At 66.5% G+C, this 22,132-nt stretch overlaps 2 protein-coding genes across 3 annotated transcripts; both read right to left on the bottom strand.

The window, feature by feature from the left end:
- Positions 1–19: 19 nt before the first annotated feature.
- On the bottom strand, positions 20–13,636 carry MICAL1 (microtubule associated monooxygenase, calponin and LIM domain containing 1). Of its 2 annotated transcripts, XM_075442926.1 has the most exons (26): positions 13,538–13,636; positions 9,523–9,730; positions 9,180–9,441; positions 8,218–8,425; positions 7,897–8,013; positions 7,620–7,715; positions 7,386–7,541; positions 7,067–7,167; positions 6,532–6,789; positions 6,009–6,124; positions 5,808–5,934; positions 5,469–5,541; positions 4,849–4,999; positions 4,585–4,772; positions 4,350–4,459; positions 4,213–4,263; positions 4,033–4,110; positions 3,551–3,719; positions 3,361–3,443; positions 2,792–3,257; positions 2,596–2,678; positions 2,330–2,428; positions 2,112–2,205; positions 1,928–2,027; positions 1,764–1,837; positions 20–1,650 (listed from the first exon to the last, which is right to left on the bottom strand). In XM_075442926.1, exons 3-26 carry the CDS (start codon positions 9,438–9,440, stop codon positions 1,520–1,522), a joined length of 3,390 nt encoding a protein of 1,129 aa, XP_075299041.1. In that variant the 5' UTR covers position 9,441; positions 9,523–9,730; positions 13,538–13,636; the 3' UTR covers positions 20–1,519. The 2 variants fall into 2 exon arrangements, with proteins under 2 accessions (XP_075299041.1, XP_075299042.1); XM_075442927.1 differs by lacking the exon at positions 4,033–4,110.
- A 1,540-nt stretch (positions 13,637–15,176) lies between these two features.
- LOC142364146 (uncharacterized) lies at positions 15,177–21,257 on the bottom strand. The gene is made up of 15 exons (XM_075443031.1): positions 21,212–21,257; positions 20,978–21,132; positions 20,048–20,094; positions 19,575–19,651; positions 19,361–19,424; positions 19,010–19,160; positions 18,800–18,827; positions 18,017–18,157; positions 17,774–17,905; positions 17,354–17,501; positions 16,857–16,909; positions 16,147–16,197; positions 15,945–16,027; positions 15,740–15,853; positions 15,177–15,435 (listed from the first exon to the last, which is right to left on the bottom strand). The coding sequence occupies exons 2-15, from the start codon at positions 21,097–21,099 to the stop codon at positions 15,276–15,278; spliced, it is 1,371 nt and encodes a 456-aa protein (XP_075299146.1). The 5' UTR covers positions 21,100–21,132; positions 21,212–21,257; the 3' UTR covers positions 15,177–15,275.
- Positions 21,258–22,132: the final 875 nt, after the last annotated feature.

Genomic DNA, 22,132 nt, shown 5'->3' with positions numbered 1-22,132 from the left:
TGGACTCGGATAGAAAATAAAGGCGGTGTTTTAGCCCTTGGCGCCGGGTCGGGGAAGCTTTATTTGAAGTGGGGGGGGTTGCAGCAGGTGGGTACAAACGAAAGGCAGAAGGGAGGGTTTGGGGAGGCGCTGAGGGGACAAGGGCTGAGCAGGGGGGACATCGCTAACGGAGGAGCCCGCACCCAGGACCCCTGTGCCCGACATGGCTGGGGCTGCTGAAGCACCATTCGGCCGCGGAGGCCACCCCACAAAAACTGGGGACTCTGGAAAGATCGGAGAGGTCTGTGCAAAGGCCAGCATGGCACTGCCAAGCAGGAGAAACCCCTAAGGGGCGAGGAGGACATGGCCACCGGTGTCCCTTGTCCTCGGTGTCACACAGTGACAGCCCTGGGGACAACGCCCTCAGGGAGCTGCTGGACAGAAAGCCCCTTCCCCAGCCCCAGGGCTTCGCAGTGGGCTTTCGGACCCTGGCTTCCTGCAGCGGCTGGGGATGGCCGTGGCACCCAAAAGCAGTGATGCAGGGTGGTGGGATCACCCGCTCTGTAGGTTGCTGGCCCCACTTGTAGAGCCAGATGTCCCTGGCTGGGGTGGATGTACCTGGAAGAGATGGATGTCCCAGGCTGCAATGGATGTCTTGGTTTCGGATGGACATCCTCAGCTGGGATGGATGTCCCGGGTTCGGATGGATGTCCCAGGTTCAGATGGATGTCCTCAGCTGGGATGGATGTTCTGGGTTTGGATGGATGTCCTCAGCTGGGATGGATGTCCCGGGTTCGGATGGATGTCCTCAGCTGGGATGGCTGTCCTGAGTTCGGATGGATGTCCTCAGCTGGGATGGATGTCCCAAGATGGCTTCCAGGGGTTGCTCCTGATGCTGCCCCTCCACTTTTGGCATCTCCAGTGTGACTCGCCTGTGGTGGCCGCAGTCATCCTCGCTGCCGGGAGCGAAGCCCTTTGGTGCCCGGAGCTGGCTGGGTAGCGATGGAGCCACCTCTCCCACCCAGAGCCTGCAGTGCAGCTCCAGCACGAGGGGCTCTGCCGGACAAAAATGCTTTCCATGCCCTGGCCAAGCCTCTGGGCAGCGTCCCCTTGGAGGGGTGATGGCTGTGGGACCTCCTGCACCGGGCGAGACCCCGCTTCCCCGTGGGGCTTCTTCCTCCTGTAGCAAACCCTGGGCAGAGCTGCTGCAGCCCCTGCGTTTCGTAGCCCCCTGCAAATCTTGTTTTCAAGCAAGCACAAGGCGAAGACAATTGAGCCAAGCGAGGGGACACCCTCTCTGCACCCCAAAGCTGGGGTTCTCCTCAGTGTCTCCCCACATGGGCGTCCCACCAGCAGGTCCAGCCCCTCCATGGCAGGCTTTGGCAAGCGGGGACCTGGATTCACCGCAGCAGCCGCCTGCGGGCAGCTCTGGCATCACCACTTTCAGCAGCTGCTCAGGGTGATGCTCAGCCGGGGCGGGGGGACCACTCATCCCCTGACCCCCCTGGGGAGGAACCGACGGGTCCTGGGGTCGCACGGATCAGGCCTGCAGCTCGCTGAGCCGCTTCTCCTCCTGGATGTGGATGAGGATGTTGCGCTTGTTCACCACCTCCAGCAGCTGGGCCAGGATCTGCTGCTCGGCCGCGCGATCCTCGGGCGTCTTCAGGGATTCTGCGGGAGCAGGGGGCTGGAGCGGGGCTGCCTGGCCACAGCCCCGGCCCCGCTCCCCCTGCCGTGCACAGGGACACCCCCCCCACCCCACCCCGGCATGTGCCGGCACTCACCCTCCTTGTTCATGTAGCACCGGAGCTTCTGGTCAAGCTGCCACTGCTGCTCCTCCAGCTTCAGCTCCTGCACCCTGCGGCGAGGGAAGGGGGGTGCTGGGCTCGGGGGGGCTGGGGTGAGCCGAGCCCCCCTGCCGACTGGGGAGCATCCCCCAAAGCCTTACGCGATCATGAGGTCCGACTCCTCGGACATCAGGCTGCTCTTCTTCTGGACCAGGTACAGCAGCTGGTTCATCCACTGCGTCTGCTGGTCGGCCGGGGTGCCTGCGGGGCGGCGGGGGGGCGTGAGCAGGGCGCAGACCCCCCCTGGTCATGGGGGTCACGGTGCCCCATCCAAGCTGGCCTTACCATCCTCCTTCCGGAGTAACTTCTCCAGCTTGATGCCCTGCTGCTCCAGCTCCCAGAATGTCACCTCGATCTCCTCCAGCCGCCTCTGGATGGCCTGCGAGGGAAGGGCAGCGCTCGCCCGAGGGCTGGCACCCCCCGGCATGCGGCCACTGGCAGCGGGGTGGAGGGGACAGGGGACGGTGCCGGGCTGGGGACCCAGCTCTGCCCCGTGCGGCTACCTGGGCTTTGCAGAACCTCTTCATCTGGGCTTCCCTGGCCCGGCGGGTCAGCGTGCGCTTCCAGGTCGGGTATTTCTCCTCTTCCCCCAGGTCCAGGCACTGCGAAGGGACGGTGACATGGGCACGGGGTGAGTCCCTGCACCGAGCACCTCCTGCCCCCACAGCCACGGCAGCGCCGGACCCGATGCCTCGGTGAGAGATGCTGGCAAGAGCCCCAGCCACCATCCCGGCTGGTGGGGCCACCACCGCTTGGGGAACGCACTCACCGACTCTGCCATGATGCTAAGGTCTGTGCCTTCCTCCTCCTCCTCCTCCTCCTCCTTTTCCTCGCTGTCACTCTCCTCCAAAGCTGCCCCAAGAAAACAGCCATTCTGGCCTCACGAGCAAGACACGGGGCATGGCAGGGTACCAGAGGGACCCAGAGCCCTGCTTGGCCGGAGACTCCAGCTTGTAGCCACCTACCTTCCTCCATGGCCGCTTCCTCCTCCTCCTCCTCCTCCTCCCAGGTGTCGTCTCCCCGCCAGAGGCCAGGGAGGGCTGCGGGCGCTGCCTGGAGCCGCAGACGAGCCGGCTTCGGCGGCGGCTCGGGCTCCGCTTCGCTGGTGAGGTTCAGCGTGGACAGCTTGAGCTTCTCCAGCGGTGTGAGGACGATCTTCCTCCTGCCCCCGCTCTCCTCACCCTCCTCCGCCACCCCTCGGGGCTCCCCTCCGGGACCCTCCTCTTCCTTCACGTCCTCCCCGGGCTGTGCCGGCAGCTCTGGCTCCTCCGTGCCACCAGCATCACCAGCATCTGCAGCATCCTCCGCTGCCCCACGCTCTCCCCCCGGCTGTGGGGCTGCTGGTGGGGGCTGCGGGGGACTGGGTGCTCGCTCCTCGGGGGACACACACTGGCCCCCAGCATCCGAGGGCAGGCGGGCGGCCGCGGCATCCTAGGGCAGAGCCGGCAGCGGAGGGGTGAGGCGGTGCAGGGCCGTGCCCGAGCATCCCCCTCCGCCTTTCCCCCACCATCGGCGGGGATTTACGGTGACTTACCCCATCGGGCAGCGCCGGCGGCTCGTCCCGGGGCAGCTCCATGCTGGGAGGACTGGGGTAGTGAAGCGAGCAGTAAAAATAACCTGGGGGAGAGGGTGGTGGTGGTGGTGGGAACCCAAACCCGTATGAGGAGCTGCAAGGTGGAGCAAGCCTTGCCCCGAGCACCCCGTCTCCCCAGAGCCCGCCTCACCGTTCTCCTCGTCGAAGGCGTAGTCGCCCAGGCGCAGCGTGGCCCCGCACTGCCGGCACTGGAAGCAGCCGCGGTGGAAGAAGCGTCCCTCGGCGCTGGCTCGCTCCAGGAGGTAGACGCGGCGGCCGCAGAAGTAGCAAGCGTCGCTGCTCTCCCCGCGGGCCGGCGGCTGCGGGGCGAGAGGACGGGTTGGGGTGGAACCGGGGTGCCAGCACCCACCACCCAGCCCAGGGGACCCTTGCAGAGGTGGGTCTGGGTGCCTGGGACGGGGTTGCTGGCACCAGCGAGGGAGCGGCAAGCCTTGGCTCCGGAAAACCAGTTGGGTCAGGAAACAGGCAGGGAGGAGCCGGCCGCCCGTAGGCGTTCGCTTGCGCAGCGCCGGTCCCGGCCCTTGGCTCGGCCCCACCAGCTGCCGGTGCCCCCCAAGCGCCCACCCGCCCAGCGCTGGACCCCCCCCACCCCGGGGTGACACGAGGACCGACCTGCCCTGGGTCCGTCGCGGCGGTTTGCGGCGGCTCGCGGGCGCCGTCCACAGCGTCTGCGTCCAGCCCCGCGTCCAGCTACGAGCAACCCGAGGGGAGGGTCAGCCCCCCGCTCTGCCCCCCACCCCGGGACGGCTGCACCCCACAGAGCATCCCTCAAGATGCCCGGGGCAGACCCACCTCGGCGTCCCTGCGGACCCTCTTGGCCTCAGCATCCTTCTGGGCTGCATCCTGCACATGCAAAGGGGGTGGCTAGGATGGGGGGGGGAGGAGCATGGTTTTGGGGTGTCTCGAGGGTCTGGGTGGGGGGACCTCACCCGGGCACGCTTCTGTGTCAGGGTCCAGCTCTTCTGCAGCTTGCTGAGGAAGAGGATGGCCCCTCGCGTGCCGCAGGGTGACAGCGGCTTCTTGCTGACCTCCTCTGTCTCTGCACAGAGGGGACACGGCCACGCTGGTGGGACCCACCCTGCAAACGGGGGGCACCCCACCAGCCCCGCTGGGGCTCAGGGTGGGAAAACGTCCCGTTCCCCCCGCTCCCCCCAGACCTCGCACCTGGAGAAGCCCTGAAAGCTTCATAAAACTGGCTGAGGTAGGTGATGAGCCCCAGGCGGTCGCGCTCTGCCATGGTGGCCATCTCGGTGCTGGAGAGGACGGGCTGGATGCCCAGCTCCTGCTCTGCCATGTCCAGCATCGTCTGGTGGGTCCGGATGGGATCCCGGGGGTCCACGGAGTCAAAGTCCCTGTGGGGAGATATGGGTGCTGTCAGGGTGGGCTCCGCAGGCTGGAGGGGTCCCGGGGGGGGTCGCAGGCACTCACACCAGGTCGGGGCGGAAGCGGTGGACGAGGGCGCAGAGGGCCAAGCCGCTGGTCCAGGAGGTGGTGAAGTTGGTCACGGCCACGCCGCGGTACCCGGCCGTGCTGGCCTGGCACCAGCTCAGCAGCTCCTCGTAGGCATCTCCGGAGACCGCTGGGGAGCAGCACAGGTGTCCCCATCCCAGACAGGCGGGGGGCCGACCCCCCCAGCCCGCTCCCCCCTCCCAACATCAGCGCTTTAGCAGGGAAGGGGTCCCACAGGAGTGACTTGAGACCCCACCGCCATGCAACCCCCCCCCCAAGGCTCAATAAATGGGTTGATAAAGCATCTGTCAATATTTCGCATCAGTGCAGGCCAGAAGGAGGGGAACAACCCCCCCCTCACCCCCCCGCCAGAAGGCAGCTGGGGGGCTGTGTCCCCACGGGGCCATGGGTAGAAGGAACGGAAACCAGTGGTGCCACTGGGACGGGAATGCAGCTGCTGCTGGGAGGAGCGTGGCAGCCGGCTGGCCACCGGCCAGGGCTCGAGGAAAGGAGGATGGGGAGGAAAATGAGGGCAGAGCCGCTCCGGCATGGGCTGCCGGGAGGAACGGGGGGGCCAGGGCAGGACCAGCTGCTCCTACCAGTGTTGAGCTGGTTGTCGCGCTTCATCTTGTGGTCCACCTCCACTGTGCCCACCAGGTAGAGGTCCCGGACCTGCCGACGGGGACACGCCGGTGGCAGGTCACCACCTGACCAGAGCCAGCGCAGGGAGCTGACCCCAGCAAGGGGGACGTCCAGACCCCCCCACAACCTCCCCAGAACCACCCGCAGTCCCAACAGCAGCGCGTGAAGTGCCCTGGGGACAAACATCTCCAGCCTCACACCCTTTGGGGACAGGGGACCTTGTGAATTGGTGTCACCCCGACCTCTGGGGAGGCTGGGCTGGGTGGCTGCCCCGTGGCAGGACCTGGGCCGGGTACCTGGCTGGGTTTGATGGCCTGCAGGTTGATGTTGGGGTAGCGCGTGGCCGGATCGATGCTGTACTGGCTGATGTTCTTGTTGGTGTTGTCCGGGGAGGTCTGCGAGAGGTGTTGGTAGATGCTCTCCCTGGGCGCAAGGGACAGGGCAGGGCTCAGTGCCACCATCCTCGCCCGGTCCAGAAGCAGGATGGGGACGCTCACCTCTCGGCCAGCACCTCCAGCGGGGGGGTCCCGGCCGCCCACCGCCGCACCATCCACGCTGCGTCAAAGGCGGCAAGGAAGCCCCTGGCCACGCCGGTGCCCAGCGGCCAGAAGGGCTGTGGAGGGAAAGGCAACGAGGGACGGAGCTGGAGCCGCACAGCCGGTCGGGGCGGCTGGGAGGAGGCTGGGAGCTGCCGGGCTTGGCCGGGGATGAAAGCGGGGAGCAGCGGTGGGACGCGTAGGGAGCGGACGGGCGGCTGTCTCCTCCCTGGCCGGTAGAGCTGCGTCTGGGGAGGAGCTGGGCTGCTCCTCCACCCTGGGATCCACCCCAGATCTCCGGTGGGGCTGGGGAAGGGGATAATCCCACCAAAGCATCCCGCTACCGGGACGTGGGGAGCCTGCCCCTGGGACAGGGCAGCCGGGGCAAGAAGCACTCAGGGAGGGGGAATATATTGCATCCAACGCATCTCGCAATGAGAGGGGAAACTGAGGCACGCAGTGGTGCTCCACGGGGGACCCTCACCTCCACCAAGCAGTCGCCCACCAGCCCGAGGAGCAGACGGGCCCCGTTGTGCTCCCGCACCAGCGCCGCGTTCTCCGAGCGCGTCATGCAGGTGAAGTCGAACATGTCGACATCCGGCAGGTCCCGGTGGTTGAGGGCAAACTCCAGCTCGGGCAGGCGGTAGTTGGTGGAGAAGTTGGCGGCTTCTTTGGCGTAGCTGAGGAGGGCGTCCCGGTTCACGTTCTCTGGGGACAGGAGGCTCTCGATGTCCGCTTTGTCCTGCGGGGACGGGGATGGGGTGAAGCCAGCCGGGATGTGGGAGGTGGTGTTTGCCCCCCACCCTGGGTGCAGCCAGCTCTGGGGTGATGCCCTGCCACCGGGCTTGGGGCTGTGAGCCCCTCAGAACGATTCCTCCCTGGCACAGGCAGCGGCTGCCGAAGTCCCCACCATCCCAGGGGTGCACGGTCAAACCAGCACCCATGATTTGCATCCCGCCCCCCGGGCTTTCAGCCGCCCATCGCTACGGGATCCCGGGGCCGGATTCTGCCCTCCTCACCTCGAGGATGACGCCCTTCTTGAGCAGGCTCTGCTTCTTGGCCGTCATGACGAAATAGTGAGTGTCGTCCTTATAGTAGACGATGTTTTCCAGGTCGATGCCTGGTGACGGGGAAGGGGCTGAGCTGAGCCGTGGAGCAGAACCAGGGCCACAGGGACCCCCTGCACCCGGCTCTGCCACCAAACAGCCCCTGCAATGGGACAGTGCGCAGGGACACGCGTCCCATCGCACCGGGGACATCCCGGGGCTGAGCCTCCAGTCACACCAAGGGGAGACAAGGACCCCCGGCACCCTCCACACCGGGACCGGGGCCACCGACCCGTTTTGTTGTAGAGGTTTTGGAAGAACTTCTGGTTGTAGATTCGGGCCACGCCGCTGATCTCGGCCACCTCCACCTCGGCCCGGCTGTGGCGGTTGATGAAGTTGGTGGTGATGCCGATGGCCAGCTTCCCCCGCGTCTCCTTCCGCTTGAACCCTGCGGGATGGGAGAGCCGTGAGCCCCCACACGGCCCCCCACACCGGTCCCAGGGGTGCAGGGACCCATTGGTGTCACCTTCGGGGACAAATTTGCCGCCGCCGGCTGAGATGAGGACGTCGAACTGGTAGTGGCTGAGGGGAGAGGAGCCGGGCTGCAGCACAGCCCTCCAGCCTGGGGAGAGGGACAGTCACGAGCGTGCTGGGTCTCAGCTGGGACCTGCTCCGGGGGTGGTGGGGGAGAAGGTTGCACCTCATCCCCCCCCGGGCTAGCAGAGGGAGCGGGGTCTCCGAGCAGCCACCCTCAGCTCTGTCCTTGTCCCCAGGGATGCCACTGCCCCGCAGCGATGCCTCACCCTGTCCGCCCGCCTTGCCCGTGGGGAGGACGAGACCCTGGAACTGGACGTTGATGTGCACCTCCACCCCCAGGAGCAGAGCCACCTTCAGCAGGATCAGCTGGAGCTGCCGAATACCTGGGAGGGCAGAGGGGGCACTCAGGGCTGCACCCCCCCATCACAGAATCACAGAATCACAGAATAGTAGGGGTTGGAAGGGACCTCTGTGGGTCATCTAGTCCAACCCCCCTGCCGAAGCAGGGTCACCTCAGCTCCCCGCAGCGGGGGGGGTCCCAGGGGGTGCGGAGCTTGGGGGGTGTGTGTCCCCCCCAGAAAACTCACTGATGTGGTCCAGCGTGCCAGTGCAGAAGCGCCCGTAGAACTTCTTGGCTCCCAGCGCCCGCAGGTCGTGGATGGTGAAGGGCCAGAGGTGCAGGACGTTGTTGCGGGAGAAGGAGTCCCGCTTCTCCAGCAGCACGACGCGGGCGCCCAGCAGCGCCAGCTCGATGGCCGCCCGCAGCCCGCACGGCCCGGCCCCCACCACCAGGCACTGCGAAGGCGACGGCCACCCCCAAGGGCTGGGTCAGTCCCAGAGGGAGCTCAGCACCCTCACGGGCAGCTTCTCCCCGATTCCCCGGTCAGGATCAGGCCCCTCTCCACCGCTCCCCTTCTCCCCCCGGGGCTGCAAGCACCACTTCTCCCTGCAAAGTGGGGGGACCCTGTGGGGTGCCCCCCGCCTCCCCGCCTGCCTGAACCTTGCCTTCACGCGGGGCCGTGGCAGCAATTAAAGCGCTCGGCGAGATAAGGCACGCACGTCTGCCCGGGGACGGGGAGATTTCACCAGCATCAGGCTCGAAACCAGGACTCGGGTTTGGTCTCCTGCCAGCCCCTGGGCAGTGGGGACTGGCAGTGGGGACAAAAGCCATCAGCTCTGGGACATGGGGGACAGAAACAGTGTCCCCCAGCCCTCGAGGGGACATCCCACCCCGGCACGCTCCTGTTCCCCAGAAAGGGCTCGGCAGGTCCGTCTGCCCCTTTGCAGCCCCCCCCCAACGCGAGGTCCCCAGCAGCGGGAGGAGGAAGGACGCTGCTGGCTGGGTGGCACCGACCTGGCGTCACCCCACGAGGAGGGGAGCGGTGCTAATTAACACCCTGTCCCGTCAAACCTCATCAACCTCCCGCCCGACCCATCCCGTATCCTCCCTGGGGTGGGGGCCAAGGGTGCCCCAAGGGATGCTCTCACCCCGGTGACAAGGATGCAGGGCACGGAGGGACCCAAACCCCACGCCCCGTGTCCCCGGTACCTTGGTGCTGGCGCAGGCTGTGCCCTGGTCGTAGTCCTTGTGCCCGGCTTTCTTGTCCAGCTTGCTCCACAGGGCCTTGGCACTCCAGTAGTTGAGGGCAGCCTTGAGGCCATGGTAGAGCTGCAGCCCGCTGCCCTGCAGCCCCAGCCGCCGGCACAGCTCCCCAAAGCAGCCCAGCACCTCCCGGCACTCCCCGGCACGCAGGAACCTCTCGAAGACGGCGTGGGCCGGGTTGCCCGGCTCATCGGCCGGCACACTCATCCTGCTTGAATGCAGATGGCAGAGATCAGGGTGGGGGGACACCCTCCTGGACCCCCATCCTGAAACCCACCCGCTATCGGACCTGGTGTCTCGGCGCGAGGTTTCCCGGCCAGGGGTGCCGTTGGGTGATGGTGCTCCCAAAACCGGGGCCCCTTCCAGCAGCGGCCGGCGGAGCCTTGCCCGGGTGCTGCACCCAGCAAGCCACCGTGTCACCCAGCCACCGTGACGTCAGGGGAGGGGACGGGGAGGGCTGCGGTGGCAGCGAGCGGCTTCCTCCATACAGCGTGTACCTGCAGCAGCAAAGTTGTTTTGGAGCAAAGACGCCGCTTCCTTCCTCTTCACCCTCGGCCTCGCCGGGGGAGGGAGAGGGAGGGGGGTCGCGGGGACAAAGTGCAGCACCCTGTTCCATTGAGCCACCCCGAAACCCAGCAGGACCCAGCCCTGGGGGCAGGAGGGAGCAGGATTGGACCCATCCTGCCAGCCTGGTGCTTGCAACCGGAGCAGGGCAAATCCCACCCCCACCTCTGCCTCTGCCACCCCCGGAGCGGGGCGGAAGCAGATTAGCACAGAGGAAGCACCAGTGGGGAAACCAAAAAAAACCCAAACCACCGTACGAACGGGCCCCATCACGCCGGGGAACCTGTGGGAGGAGGGGCGCAGCGCATTCTCCCGCGAGCACCCCAAAACCCCCCTTCCCCTGGCATCCCCCGGGGGACCAGCATCTGCCTCCTGCTCCTCGCACCGCCCCCCGGCATCGTCCCATGCCACGCTCCGTCTCGCCAGCCCAGACCACGAAGCTTTGCCCTTGCCAGCCGTTGTCGCCAAGCCTGGCAGCTGGAAAAGCCTCCCCCAGCCCGGCAAAGCGGCCGGCGGAGACGTGGCACAGCCAAGGAGGAACCGGTGGGAAGGCTTGGGAAACCGGAGCGCTCGTACCTTTGAACCATCGCTCTTTGCCCTCTCGCCGCTCGGCGTTACCGGCGGGCACGGGGCAGCACCCCGAAGGTGCCGGAGGGGGAAGGATGCCATGTCCGAGCCAAGCTGCCCTCAGTGGGTGGGGGAAATGAGATGTTTAAGCCTGGGCTTAAATTTGGGCTGGAAAGCCCGAATTCTAGCTGGGTTTCAAGCTCGGTCTCGCTCCAGCAGCTTCCCGACACCCGCAGGCACTCTGCAAGGCCAGCCGGAGCCACAGAGGATGCAAAGCACTTCTGCAGGTCACCTTCCCTCCCCAGCACCGCAGACAGGAAATCCCAGCTTTTTAACCTTTTCCTTCCTGGGCAGACACGAGGACGAAGCATCCAGCCCGGCTGGAGCAGGAGCTGGCACCCACCGGTCCCCAAAGCCACAGCACGGGGACAGAGGACACGACCGATGCATTCGTGGCACGGCCGTGAGACCCAGGGCCAGATTTCTGCCCTTCCCCTGCGCGCTGCCAGTGGGACAGAATGAGCCTGGGGAAACTGAGGCAGTGATGCAAACCTCGCCGGGGAGTGCCGGCATGCCGTCCCACCACCCTCCCGCCCTCCTCCCGCGGGCTGTGCTGCCTGGCCGGGCTCCGGTGCCCCGCGCTGCCCCGGCACGATGGGTTTTTCCCCCGGGAGCTCACGTTACCGCGCTGGCCAAGGCCACCACGCAGCAGCCCCGGGGCGACAGGGCAGGGGCAGCTGCCCGCGCTGGGAGCACCCGCTCCATCATCACCAACCCCTGGCTCTGGAAAAAAACTGTCTCAAGGCTGTGATTCCCACCGGACACGATGCCGAGACACCCTGGAAAGCTTTCCAGCACCGGCGCTTCGGCAGAGAGGCTCGGAGGAGGCAGAACAACAAGCCTTGTGTGACACCGAGTTTCCTACGGAAGCGATGCTCGTGCTGGCACCCCGTGCCCTCTGGCACGCTCGAACCCCCCCCAGCAATCACCAGCAAGGACAGAAACCCCCATGGATACTCGGTTCCTGCAGGTTTGATGCCAATAAGCAGCTTTCAGCCCACAAAAGCCGGTGCCAGCGAACGAGGGCATGGAGGGCACGGCGCCGAGCCAGACTGCGTCCAGCTCCACTCTCCCCTCGAACGCCTTTTGCATTTCTCCCTCTAACGCTGCTCCTGCGAGCCGGAGCAAGGAGGTGACGGGGGTTGCAGCCAGCCCTGACTCAGCTCGTGACGGCTCTGGTTGGGGCGGCTACAGCCACGAAGCCCACGAGGACATCACCCAGCACCCCTGGAGCAGGGACACCCCACCGGGGTCGGGGTCTCCACCCTGCCCTGGCGCGCAGAGAAGCAACCCCCCGTCCCGGGGCTGCTGGTGAGCTCACGTCTCCCAGCACGTGGAAACGGGGTGGGAAAGGTCGCAGCTCCCTACGGAGCTGATGGAAGCTGGGAGGATTTCCAGCGGCAGCCGACTCCCTCCCAGCTGAGCCTCTTCGCTTCGCCGCTGCGCCAGCTCCCCGCACGGACCAGGCTGCTCTGGGTTTGGGATCCAGCCTGGAGACCCCTGGGACAGGGTGCTGAGCTGGGCTGGATCCTGGGAAAGTCCTTCCAGCAACTTCAGGGATGGGCCCAAGGACGGCGGGCAGGATGGGGGTTTCTTGTGGCCACCCAACGGCTTGGCCTGGCTGGTGCCGGGCAGGGGCGAAGGCAGCGGGCACTGCTCTTCCCGGCGTTGTTGTGCCCGGGGAAAACATCCCAGGCCTCTGTCCTGGCCAACGCCGTCCTCCCCGGGCGTGGGACCGGGCAGGGAGATCGCCTTGGCCGACCCCGAGGAAACCAGCCCTAATTTGGCTGGGTTGGAATCCTTGGAGGGAGGGGGGAAAAATCCCTGTCGGCTCCTCTGGTTTGAGCCAGGGATGTGGGTGCACGGGCACACCCCGGCTGAGCCCCAGCCCCCAGCAAGCCCCCAGCGCGGAGCTGTGGGGAGAAGGGCGAAGGAGCGAGCACAGACCTGGCACCGGCGAGGGCAGAGGCTGGCAGCAGGGACGGGGTGTTGCAGTGGAGGGGGTTCCCTTCCAAGGGTGCTTAACCACCCCCCCATGGAAAAAACACGCCGAAATCCCCCTCCCCAGGAGGTGCAGCTACCAGCAGCAGAAGTGGGCACTTCTCCGGGGCATTCTGGCGTTGCCCTTTGCAGGGGATCCACGAGCCACAGCCCGGCTACGTCCCAGGGAGCCCTGGGCAGAGACAACGCTCGGGGTGGGGGCAAACCTCCCCCCCCTATTTTGGCTGCTGAGTTTTGCCCTTCTGCCCAGCACCAGCCCCACGGAGGAAGCTGCCTCTTGCAGCCGAATTTCGGTGCGAGGGGAAGTCTGCTCACGGCCGGGCTTTGCATCCCACATCCTTTTCCTCCTCCCGCTGCTCCCTCACCCCCAGACACAGCCACCCCCGTGGCATCGGCAAGGGACGGGTCTGGGGGTACGGTGGCGAACCCCGGCTTCGGTTACCCAACGTACCGGGGGCTTCAGACACCCCAGGCACAGGGGATGGGGAACGTGTCCCCCAGCCTCAGCCCCGGGACAGGGCACAGCCCCGAACCCCCAGCCAGCACTCGCTGCCGGGGGTCCCATGGAGCATCCCTCCCCCTGCTCCGGCTGGAGGGGTCGGGAGGAGGGAAAAGCGCTCAGCAAAGCTCTGCTCACCCCATCCCACTCGGCACTGGGAGCACTGGTGGTACTGGGAATGGAGTCGAGGAGGAGGAGTGGGCGCTGCTCTCTTCTCGCTTTGTCTCGGGGGGAGCAGAGCCCAGGGGCTGGAGGGGAAAAGCAGCGAGGACAGGGCAGGGGGACCCCGCTGCCCCCCCAGAGAGGCTTTGTCTCCGGCTGCCCCCCCCCACCGAGCATCCCTGCTCGGCACTCCGGGGACACGCAGGACACGGGCATGGCGGGGTGAGAGACGACCCCCCCTCTCCCTCCCCAGCACCCCAAAGTCACCCCTCGCTTTTGGCAGCCCCCCTCCATCCCGCCCTGCAGCTCTCCACGAGCACGGGGAGGGGGGACCAGCCGGTGGGATGCTGACCCGAGCCGGGAGGGGGTACACAGGTCGGGGGGACAGCAGGACCCTGACTCCCCCCACCCCCAGGGATGCTCTGCCCATCCCCACCCCCCCCACACTCACCTCCAGAGCCTGTCGGAGGGGGAAACTGAGGCACAGCCCGGGGGATGGGGAGGGGCTCAAGGCTGCTCGCAGCCGGGCGAGGACGAGCAGGAAGCAGACTCCGGCTCCGCAAGCAGCTGCCGGCTGGCCCGGCCCTCCCTTCCCCCTCCCCCTCCCCCTCCCCCTCCCCTCCTCCTCCTCTCCCTCACCTCCCCGGGAAGGGGGGACCCAGGCGTCCCGGGCGCGGAGGGCGGTGCTGGGAGTCGCTGCTGCCGGGGCGGGGGGGGGGGCGGCCCCGGGCCCCTCCTGCTTTCTGCTGCAGCAAAGTGTTGCTGGGATGGGGTTTTTGCAGTGCTGGAGGCTGAACGCCCCACCCCCCCCACCCCAGCCGTGCGCTGCCCACGCCGCGGGCTGCGGAGCCCGGGATGGACCGCGCAACCCCGGCTGGGGTTTTCTATTAAATTTTGGGGTGAGAAACTCAGTCTTTTCGCAAAACAACCTAAAAGATGAGGGTGATGAAACCAAACCGCTTTGCTTGCTGCCCCGGCTCTGGCTGCTGCGCCGTACTTTGCCCCCCCCAGCCAGAAACAGAGGCCAGGAGACAGCTGCGGGCAGGGGGGACCCGCTCGGCGCCAGCCCTGGACCCCAACCAGTGTCCCCAGACCACCACAGCCCTCACGGAAACCTTTGGGGTGATGCTTCCGCCTGGGTCCCCCGGGTGGGAACGGCCCCGGTGGGGTGAAGGTACCTTGGGGCGGAGGATGGAGCCGCCGAGGTCACCGAAGGTCGCTCCTGGCCGGGTGCTTTTTGGGGTTCTTTGGGTGCCGGTGTCCTCACTCGGTGACACCAAGGCAGGCGTCACGGCGAAGGGGCTCGCAGGCCGGCAAGGCGCGGGGACAACCTGCCACGGAGCTGGGGACGGTGACTCAGGGACACGGGGCGAGCTGGCGTACGGGGCGGGGGTTCCGCCGTCTGCCCGTGAGTCACCCGCGGCATGGCCGGCGGCCACGGCGAGCGGGGCCAGCCAGCCCAGCACCTCCATCCCTCCTTCGGGCATCTTCCTGGGGGTCCTGGTGCAGAGCCCCCTCCCACGGTCCCCCCTGCAGCTCGGCCGGGCTCTTTCGAGCCCCCGGGCCCCCGGTAAAGGTGCTGGGGTCGCCCACCCGTGTTTTGGGGCCGCGAGAGGCCGAGGCGGACGCGGAAACGGGGCGTCTGCGTCCAACCAGGCGATTTTCCCAGGTACCGGAGCGGCTGGAAAGAGCTCCCTCTGTTTGTGAGCTCTTCGTGACGCCATGGGAAAGTCTGAACGCTGACCCGCTCCTTCCAGACCGGGCTTTGGCCCCCGGGCAGCAGCAAACGAGCATCGGATCTTAATTACAGCTGCCAGGCAGCAGGGACCGAGGACGTGCGGTGGTGGAGGGTGCCTGGCCAGCACAGTGGGACACGGCTCTGGTGCAAACCCGCTGCCAGCCCGGTGTCTGTCCTCAGCAGGGGGGACATCCCCACACCCCTCGGTGTGCCATGAGAACAGGCAAACTCACGGCATCGATGAGGGCTGCTGCGGCTCCCTGCGCCCTTCACGCCTGTAAGGTGGCTCCAACCGAACCTCAGATCCTAGCACAGGATGTTCCTCCCTGCTGCAGCATTAAAATTCCCCCATTTTTCCTCCGATTTTATTATTCTAGGTGTTTTACGGTGCGGGGAAGCAGCATCAATGGGGAGCGGGTGCCTCCCAGCTGCCTCCCCCTTCCTGCTCTGGCTAGGCCTTGGGCGACGCCGCGGGCTGCAGCCGCTGCAGCTCCAGGACGCGGACGAGGAGGAGGAAGGCGATGCTGAGGAGAAGCAGCCAGAAGAAAAGCCAGTAGTGCTGCGGGAGGAAGAGCCACGGCCGCCACAGCTCTGCCGGGGACCCTTTGGACCTGGGGAGAAGGTGACCGGGGACACTCGTCATCCAGGGGGGAGAGTAGATCCCTCCCCCACCCCAGCTGGGGATGAGGAAGGTGTTTAACACCATCCCAAACCTCACTGGCCCTTCTACAAACCCAAATGAAACAAGCCCGGGGAGGGCACCTGCAGTGCATGGGGGAAACTGAGGCAGAGCAGGGTCAAGCTGAGGCAACCCACCAACATCCCAGCCTTCCATCGCCAAATCCCCCAACCCATTTCCCACATGAGACCGGCAGCCGCGGGGGGAATGCTGGGCACACGCAGGGTGCTGCTCACATCAGCCCAAGCTGCTCCGGCTCCTCGTCCCCTCCACTTGAGCCTCGGCCATCCGCCTTGGCCGCCGGCTCCCCGGTCACGGCACCGCTCTGGCCCTGCGGCTCCAGCTCGCTCCTGGGCAGGGGGAAGACAGGGTGCTGTGCCATCCCCCCCCAGGCCAGCTCGCAGCCGGTGCCATGGCCTCCTCGCCACCCGGCGCGGTTACCTCTGGGTGCTGGGCCGGCGCTGGGTCCCCTCCCTCTCCAGCTCGCTGGCCTGGGCTGCTCGGCTGTCCGGGCTGGCACCTGGCTGGGCACCAAAGGTGGGAGCATCAGTGGAGACCCAGACCCCGGGTCGCACCGAGCCCGGGGACCCACGTCCGACAGCGGGGCACAGCTCCTGCCCGTCCCCCCTGCGCCTGTCCTTACCAAGAGCTGCTTGGGGATGACGGCGATGCTGACTCTGCGGCGGGCAGACCCCTGAAATGGAGGGGCTGGGGGTGAGCCCTGCACTGGCTGCCTCCCCGTGCTCCCCATCCCCTCCTTCCCCGTCACCTCCCCAGCACAGGCAAGGGACACCGAGGCGGAGGAGAAGGGATGCTGCCAGCATCCCACCGGCCAGAGAGCTGGTGAGATGAGCGAAGGTCAAAGCCAGGAGGTTTGTGCCTGTTCTTACTGCTTCACGCCGTGCCGGCGAGGCTGCCTAACCCCCTCCCCGAGCGCTCCCCTACCTCTCGAGCTGTAGGGGAATCAGTCCCGAATTCGAGCTGGGGCTAGGGAACAGCCAAGCCTGCGGCTCTTGTGCTACGACCCTGCAAGGCAGAGGGACCTGCCTGAGATCTCCTGGGCAAGCAGCCCCCAGCCCCGGGCACCCTGTCTCCCCAGCCCCAGGCACCCTGTCTCCCCAGCCCCAGGCACCCTGTCTCCCCACGGCACGGACGAGGAGGAGGAAGGCGATGCTCCCCGCAGCCCCCCAAGGCCATCCTTACATTTTGCCTGATCCCTGGAATTTCTAGCAAGCAGCTGGCAGGAGTGGCATTGCCCAAGGATGAGTGGGTGCGTGGGGACCGCCGTGCGAGGGAGAGCGGCAGGACACGGGGAGGTGGTGGCTCTGGGGCCACTGAACTGGGACCAGTTACCTGCTGGAAGCTTCGCACCAGCGGGTGAGGTCTCAGCCGTGGCTCCGTGTCATCTGGGAGCAAAGAGAAGCAGCCTTACATCACCCCCAAAAATCAGGACGAGGCCGATGCGCAGACGGTTGCAAAGCTCCCTCCCATCGAGAGCTGTCCCAGGGGTGCCGCGGCCGGGGGGACTTTGCTTGCACGCGTGGCAACGGCGTGCGTGGGCTTTGGCGTCCAGGGACAGAGCGTCCTTTGTGTGCCCCCCCTGCGCCGCATTCCCCGCGGGACGATGGCTCTCCGGCCACCAGCGCCTGCTCCCACGCTGCGTCTGCCATCACGCCGGCCCCTCGCGTTTGTCATCGGGTCCCAGCTGTCACCCGCACCCCGGTCCCCAGCTCGCACAACCCTCTGGCTCTGCAGTTCGGGGTCATGCTGACCCCCCCAGAGGGGTTTAGGACCAAACCCCGCAGGGTCGCCACACGCAGACCCCACGCCGGCGGCAGAGCCCACCTCACCCTGGGTCTCCGCCAGCTGCCGGTTGCGGGAGTTTTGCTGGATCAGGCGCTTCATCTCCTCCAGCTCCGCGTGCTCCCGCATGTGGTGCCGCTTCAGGTTCTCCACGTGCTGGACCATCACCTCCACTGCTCGGCTCATCCGGGCCTCCTGCGGGAGGGATGGGGATCAGGGTCCCCACCTCCTGGTCCCCAAGGACCCAGGTCCCTGCCAGCCCCTCGCTGTGCATCCCATGGTGCCTCCGCCCAGGTCTCCCAAGGGCAGGCAGATCCCTTGCACCCCGGTACGTGCAAACACGAGGTCACCGCCAGCACCGGGAGGAGGAGGAACAAAGCCCAGCAAGCCCAGGGACAGGTCCCCAAGCCCAGAAGCCCCCTCCTTCGCTCCCAGCTCCAGCAGGGCATCCCAGGCGATGCGCAGACCTGATGTACAGCCCCCAGCTTCTCTGCGGCGCTGGTCGCCCGCTCGACGGCGGCTGCCAGCACAGCCAGGCTACGCTGAAGCTGCTCCAGTGTCTCCTTGCAGCCCGCGTCAGCGCAGGATGGGCCCAGCCTCTGTGGAGGGAGAGGATGGAGCTGCTGGAGCTGGGACTTTGAGTTGTCCAAACCATCCCCGGGCTGGATGTCCCCAAGAGATGCCAGCCCCCTGGCCCGGTGCCCACCAACCTCCAGAGCAGCCCGGCACTGCCCCAGCTCCTCCTGGATGTTTTCTTCCGCTGTGTCCCGTGCCCGTTTCTCCACTTGCACCCGTTGCCGCAGGGTGAACACGTCGCAGCGAAAAGCCAGGGCGAGGTGGGCGAAGGCTGCCTGAGGGGTGGGAGGGTGAGAGGTGGGACACAGGGTGAAGGGGAAGGCAGCAGGGCCATCCACTGCCATCCCCAAGGCACAGACAGACCCCCTGGCATGCCACCAAGCAGGGCAGTGCTAAGGATAACCAGCACTTGCCTCACCCCAGCACCCATCAGGCTGCTGCATGCTGGGGACGGTCCCCTTGCGATGCCAGCCCGACCGAGACACATCCCCCAGGCAGGCAACAACACGTGGAAATCCCGAGCCCTCCTGGCAAAAGCACTCGCCGGGCAGACGCCAGCGCTCGCTGCAGGTCCCGGCTGACAGCAGAGCCTGACTCAGCCCTGGCACTCGCAGGAAAATTATTTTTATTAGCGCGGCTTCCACCACCTCCCCGGCTAAGGGTGCTCCTGGCGAGCTGCAGAGCACTTTGTGGGATTGCCGAGCGCATAAGGACAGACTCATCTTGCCGTGGAAACGCAGCTGCCTCCGAATGCCAACAGTACCACCGGCAAAAGGATTTGTAAGGTGGCTGCCAGGGGACTGCGGTGCCTGGAGGGTGGCCAGGAGCAGGGCACAGCCCCGGCAAGGTGAGCCAGCAAAGCGTCCGTCCCTCTGTTCCCCTTCCCCAGCCCTCCCGTGGCCCCCGGCAGCCCTCACCTCCACATCCTGCTCCGTCAAAGCCACCCTGCAGAAAGAGAAGTGCTGCCAGGGGTGGAGGCACCATGGGGTCCCCTGAAGTCCCCCTCGCCTAGAGAGGGGCTCTTGTGCAGTGCAGAAGGAGGAAAGCCCCATCGCTGGACCACGCGGTGCCCTGGGACCCCCCTGTCCCGCAGTCCCCAGAGGTACGCGGGTGCTCGCTGCTCCTACCTGTGCAAGCCTAGTCTCTCCAGCACCGGGAGCTCGCTGGGGAAACTCAGCAGCGGCTCCTCCGGGGTTTCTCCATCTGCAGGGATGCCGTGGGAGAGACCACACAGAAAGGCTTTTCCTTGGCCGTTCCTCCTCCCTCTGCCCTCCTGTCCTGGCAGGGAGCGGGTGCCCGTGGAATGGGACCATCCCATTCCTTCCCCCAGCATAGTGGGGCTTCGGGTCCCCCCTTCCCCGTGTCCCCACCAACGCAGCAAACCCCATCAGGCCACGCTGTTCCCGTGCTCGTCCCCGGCAACTTGGAGCCTTCCCCTACAGGCACGCAGCTGGGATGTGGGATGGGGACTCACCCACCTTCCTCGGTCCTGTCACCGTCCCTGGTGGGCACAGCCAGCTCCTGCCCGTCCGTGCCTGGCACCTGGGGGCACAAGGACACTGCTGGAGCAAAACCTTCCCTGGCGTGGGACTCATCCTGGAAAGAGCAACACCAAGCAGCTGGGGTCCAGCCAAGCCCGAGGGGCCTGGGAGGGAAGGGACCCCCAACCTGTCGCCCTCCCCTCCCTCTCACCTCGCCAACGTGCTCCACGCTCTGCTCACTGCCGGCCAAAACCCCGTCTGGGTGCCTCTGGGGACTGCTCATCCTCCCTGGGGACAGAAAGCGTGGTGGGAGCTGGGCGGCAGCGTCCCCTCCCCAGCCTGACGCCGCTCCAAGGGACACCCCCGAAAACACCACTGGCATTTCCACAGCCTGCAGGCTCCCGGGGGGCACGGGCTGGCAGGTGCCCCCCAAAATACCCCTGTGGGGTTAAGGGAGCTGCAGCCAGGCTGGCCCAGGGCGAGGGGTCCAGTGCAGTGGGTGGCTGAGCTGGTGAGGCACGAGGAGCTGCAGGGGACGGTGTCGGGGTCCCCAGGCTGGAAGGGGTGTGGGGCTGCAGGCAGGCACTGCCAGGGCAGGGGACACCCGCTCGATGCCGCTCTGGGAGGGAGCGCGGGTGCAGAACCCACCCCTTTGCCCCCATCCCCACCGCGGGCTGCCCTCACCTTCATCTGGAGACGTGGGGAGCCCGGCCAGCTCTGCCTGCTGCTCGCTGCGGAGAGAAGCCTGCGTAAACCCCAAAGAAACTCCGGCAGCAGAGGCAGCATCCCACCCCCTCTGCCCTCCCCCAGCCCCCACGGCACCCTTCGATGGGGCGCTGCTCCAGACCTGGGTCCTCTCCGAGCATCCTCTGCAGCCTGCTCCGTCCCGGTCCCCGCTCGCCCTGGCACCGGCACAGCAGCCCCCTCCGCTCCCTCGGCCGCCGCAGAGCCGCCACCGAGGAGCCCGACGAAGCCGTTTCCAGCCAGCAATGAGTCACCGGCCCACGGCCGCGCTTCTCCTCAGCACATTATTATGTGGTTTTTTTTCTCCCTGCCAAGCGGACCTCGCTGCGAGCTGGCCTCTTCGCAGGCACCACAACAAACCCGGCCGCCGGCAGAGCCCACGTGCCATCTCACGTCACCACCACGGGGATGGCAGGCCTTGGCACATGCTCCTGCCCCCCCAAAACTGCACCAGGGATGGCCTCACCACCCCAAAACCCTGTCCTGGGTGCAAGGAAGGCTGGCAGCTCCATAGCAGCTCGCTGGATGCAGGGATGCTGGAGCACACCGGGGATGGCAAGTCAGCTGTGTGAGCAACCAGCCCTATGCGGCATCGTGCTGGAGCTCGGCACCCAGCTGGGAAAGGGTTTGAACCCCCAAACTTTGCTCCTGGCTCTGCAAAGGGCTACAGCCGGGTTTTTCCCTCTCCCCCTTGCAAGCCTGGGGATCATTCCCTGGGAGCAGCGGCTGCAGGGGAAGGAGCTGCTGGGCTGAAATGATGCTGGGTGCCTCCGAGCAGGGGGGTGCTCCAGCCAGCGTCCCCCCTTGCCATCCCCGTCCCATCCTCACCAGCACCCCGAGAGCTGCGGCGTGAGCCCCTCGTGCACCTACCTCCGAGGCGAGGGGCTGGGGCGGCAGCTCGTCCTCTGCCGCTGCCGGCGTCGGCGTCCCTGGCTGAGTCCCTGCGCCTCCTCTTCCCCCTCTCCCAGCGGGGTCCCTGCCAGCGGCTTCATTTGCAAAGCGCGGAGGCTCCAGGACCAGCACACCTATCATGAGAGACACATATTAGCTGTGCGCAGATGGGAGAACGCCTCTAAATGTTATATTTTTAAAGCATTTTCTCACCCAGCAGGAGCTCCAAGCTCCTCTGCTTAGCGTGGAGGCATCTGTGGGAAAAGAGGTGGGGAGGCCCGCTGCGATTCAGGAGGATGCTGCTGGGATTCGGGCGGGCACGGAGCGAGCCGATGAGGGATTTATTACAAACCCCATTTCTGTGCAGCGCTGAGGGTGGGCTTTGCCACCCGACACCCCCGTTACCCTCCCACAGGGCAATCCTCGCTGGGACTCGCGATGCAGGTCATCTCCGTGGGGGAGAGGTAAGTCTGCACCCACCCACTGGTGCAAGCACCCGGTGCAGAGCGGGGAGCGACCTGCTGCTCCCCGGGCAGGGGACAGCCCGATCCTTGAGCATCCCCCTGCCCAGCCAGCTCCCAGACAGACAAAAATAAGAGATTCCTGAGTCCAAAGGCACTTGGATACCTCATTTAAGCTGTTTTGCAATGTTTAAAAATCAGAGAAAGCCAGCAGAAAGTCCACAGAGTCCCTCTCCCAGCCCAGGGTAAAGTCGCTGCGCAGACGGGACCCTCCCGCAGGACACGTCTCCTCCATGCGCCCATGGACATGCAGCTATGGGGCAGAGGAGCTTTTTTCTTTTGGCAGGGACACAGAATGCAGCAGAGATTCAAGGGGACAGAAAGCAGGGACTGGCTGAAGCCCCGTGTGCCTGTGCAAAGCCTCGGCCAAACTCAGTCGCCCTGGCACGGAGCGGGGCCATCACCCGTCTCACACGAGTGCTGAGCGGGGCCATCACCCGTCCCCAGAGCCCACTCTGCCCTAGACAGAGGTGTAAAAGCCAGCAGCACTTGGCATCTCTCAAAACAAGCCCATTTCATGCCTAGACACTGGAAACTGTCCCCAGCACCTCCGCCCAGGGTCTCAGGAACCCCCAGCCACCAGGGATCGGGCAAACTCATCACATCAGCGAGC

Source organism: Opisthocomus hoazin, chromosome 25 (assembly GCF_030867145.1).
Source record: "Opisthocomus hoazin isolate bOpiHoa1 chromosome 25, bOpiHoa1.hap1, whole genome shotgun sequence".
NCBI lineage: Eukaryota > Metazoa > Chordata > Aves > Opisthocomiformes > Opisthocomidae > Opisthocomus > Opisthocomus hoazin.
Note: the sequence above shows the minus strand (reverse complement) of the source record. Positions and strands in the feature narration are given on the sequence as shown.

Coding starts and splice junctions, on each gene's coding strand:
- LOC142364146 (XM_075443031.1), bottom strand. CDS start 21,099: ATGAAGCCGCTGGCAGGGACCCCGCTGGGAGAGGGGGAAGAGGAGGCG. Junction 19,161..19,360: donor CGGTGACAGGACCGAGGAAG/GTGGGTGAGTCC, acceptor GCTCCCTGCCAG/GACAGGAGGGCAGAGGGAGG. Junction 16,910..17,353: donor GCAGCTGGCGGAGACCCAGG/GTGAGGTGGGCT, acceptor CTTTGCTCCCAG/ATGACACGGAGCCACGGCTG.
- MICAL1 (XM_075442926.1), bottom strand. CDS start 9,440: ATGAGTGTGCCGGCCGATGAGCCGGGCAACCCGGCCCACGCCGTCTTC. Junction 6,125..6,531: donor TGGGCGACTGCTTGGTGGAG/GTGAGGGTCCCC, acceptor TTCCCTCCACAG/CCCTTCTGGCCGCTGGGCAC. Junction 3,720..4,032: donor CCGCGACGGACCCAGGGCAG/GTCGGTCCTCGT, acceptor CTCGCCCCGCAG/CCGCCGGCCCGCGGGGAGAG.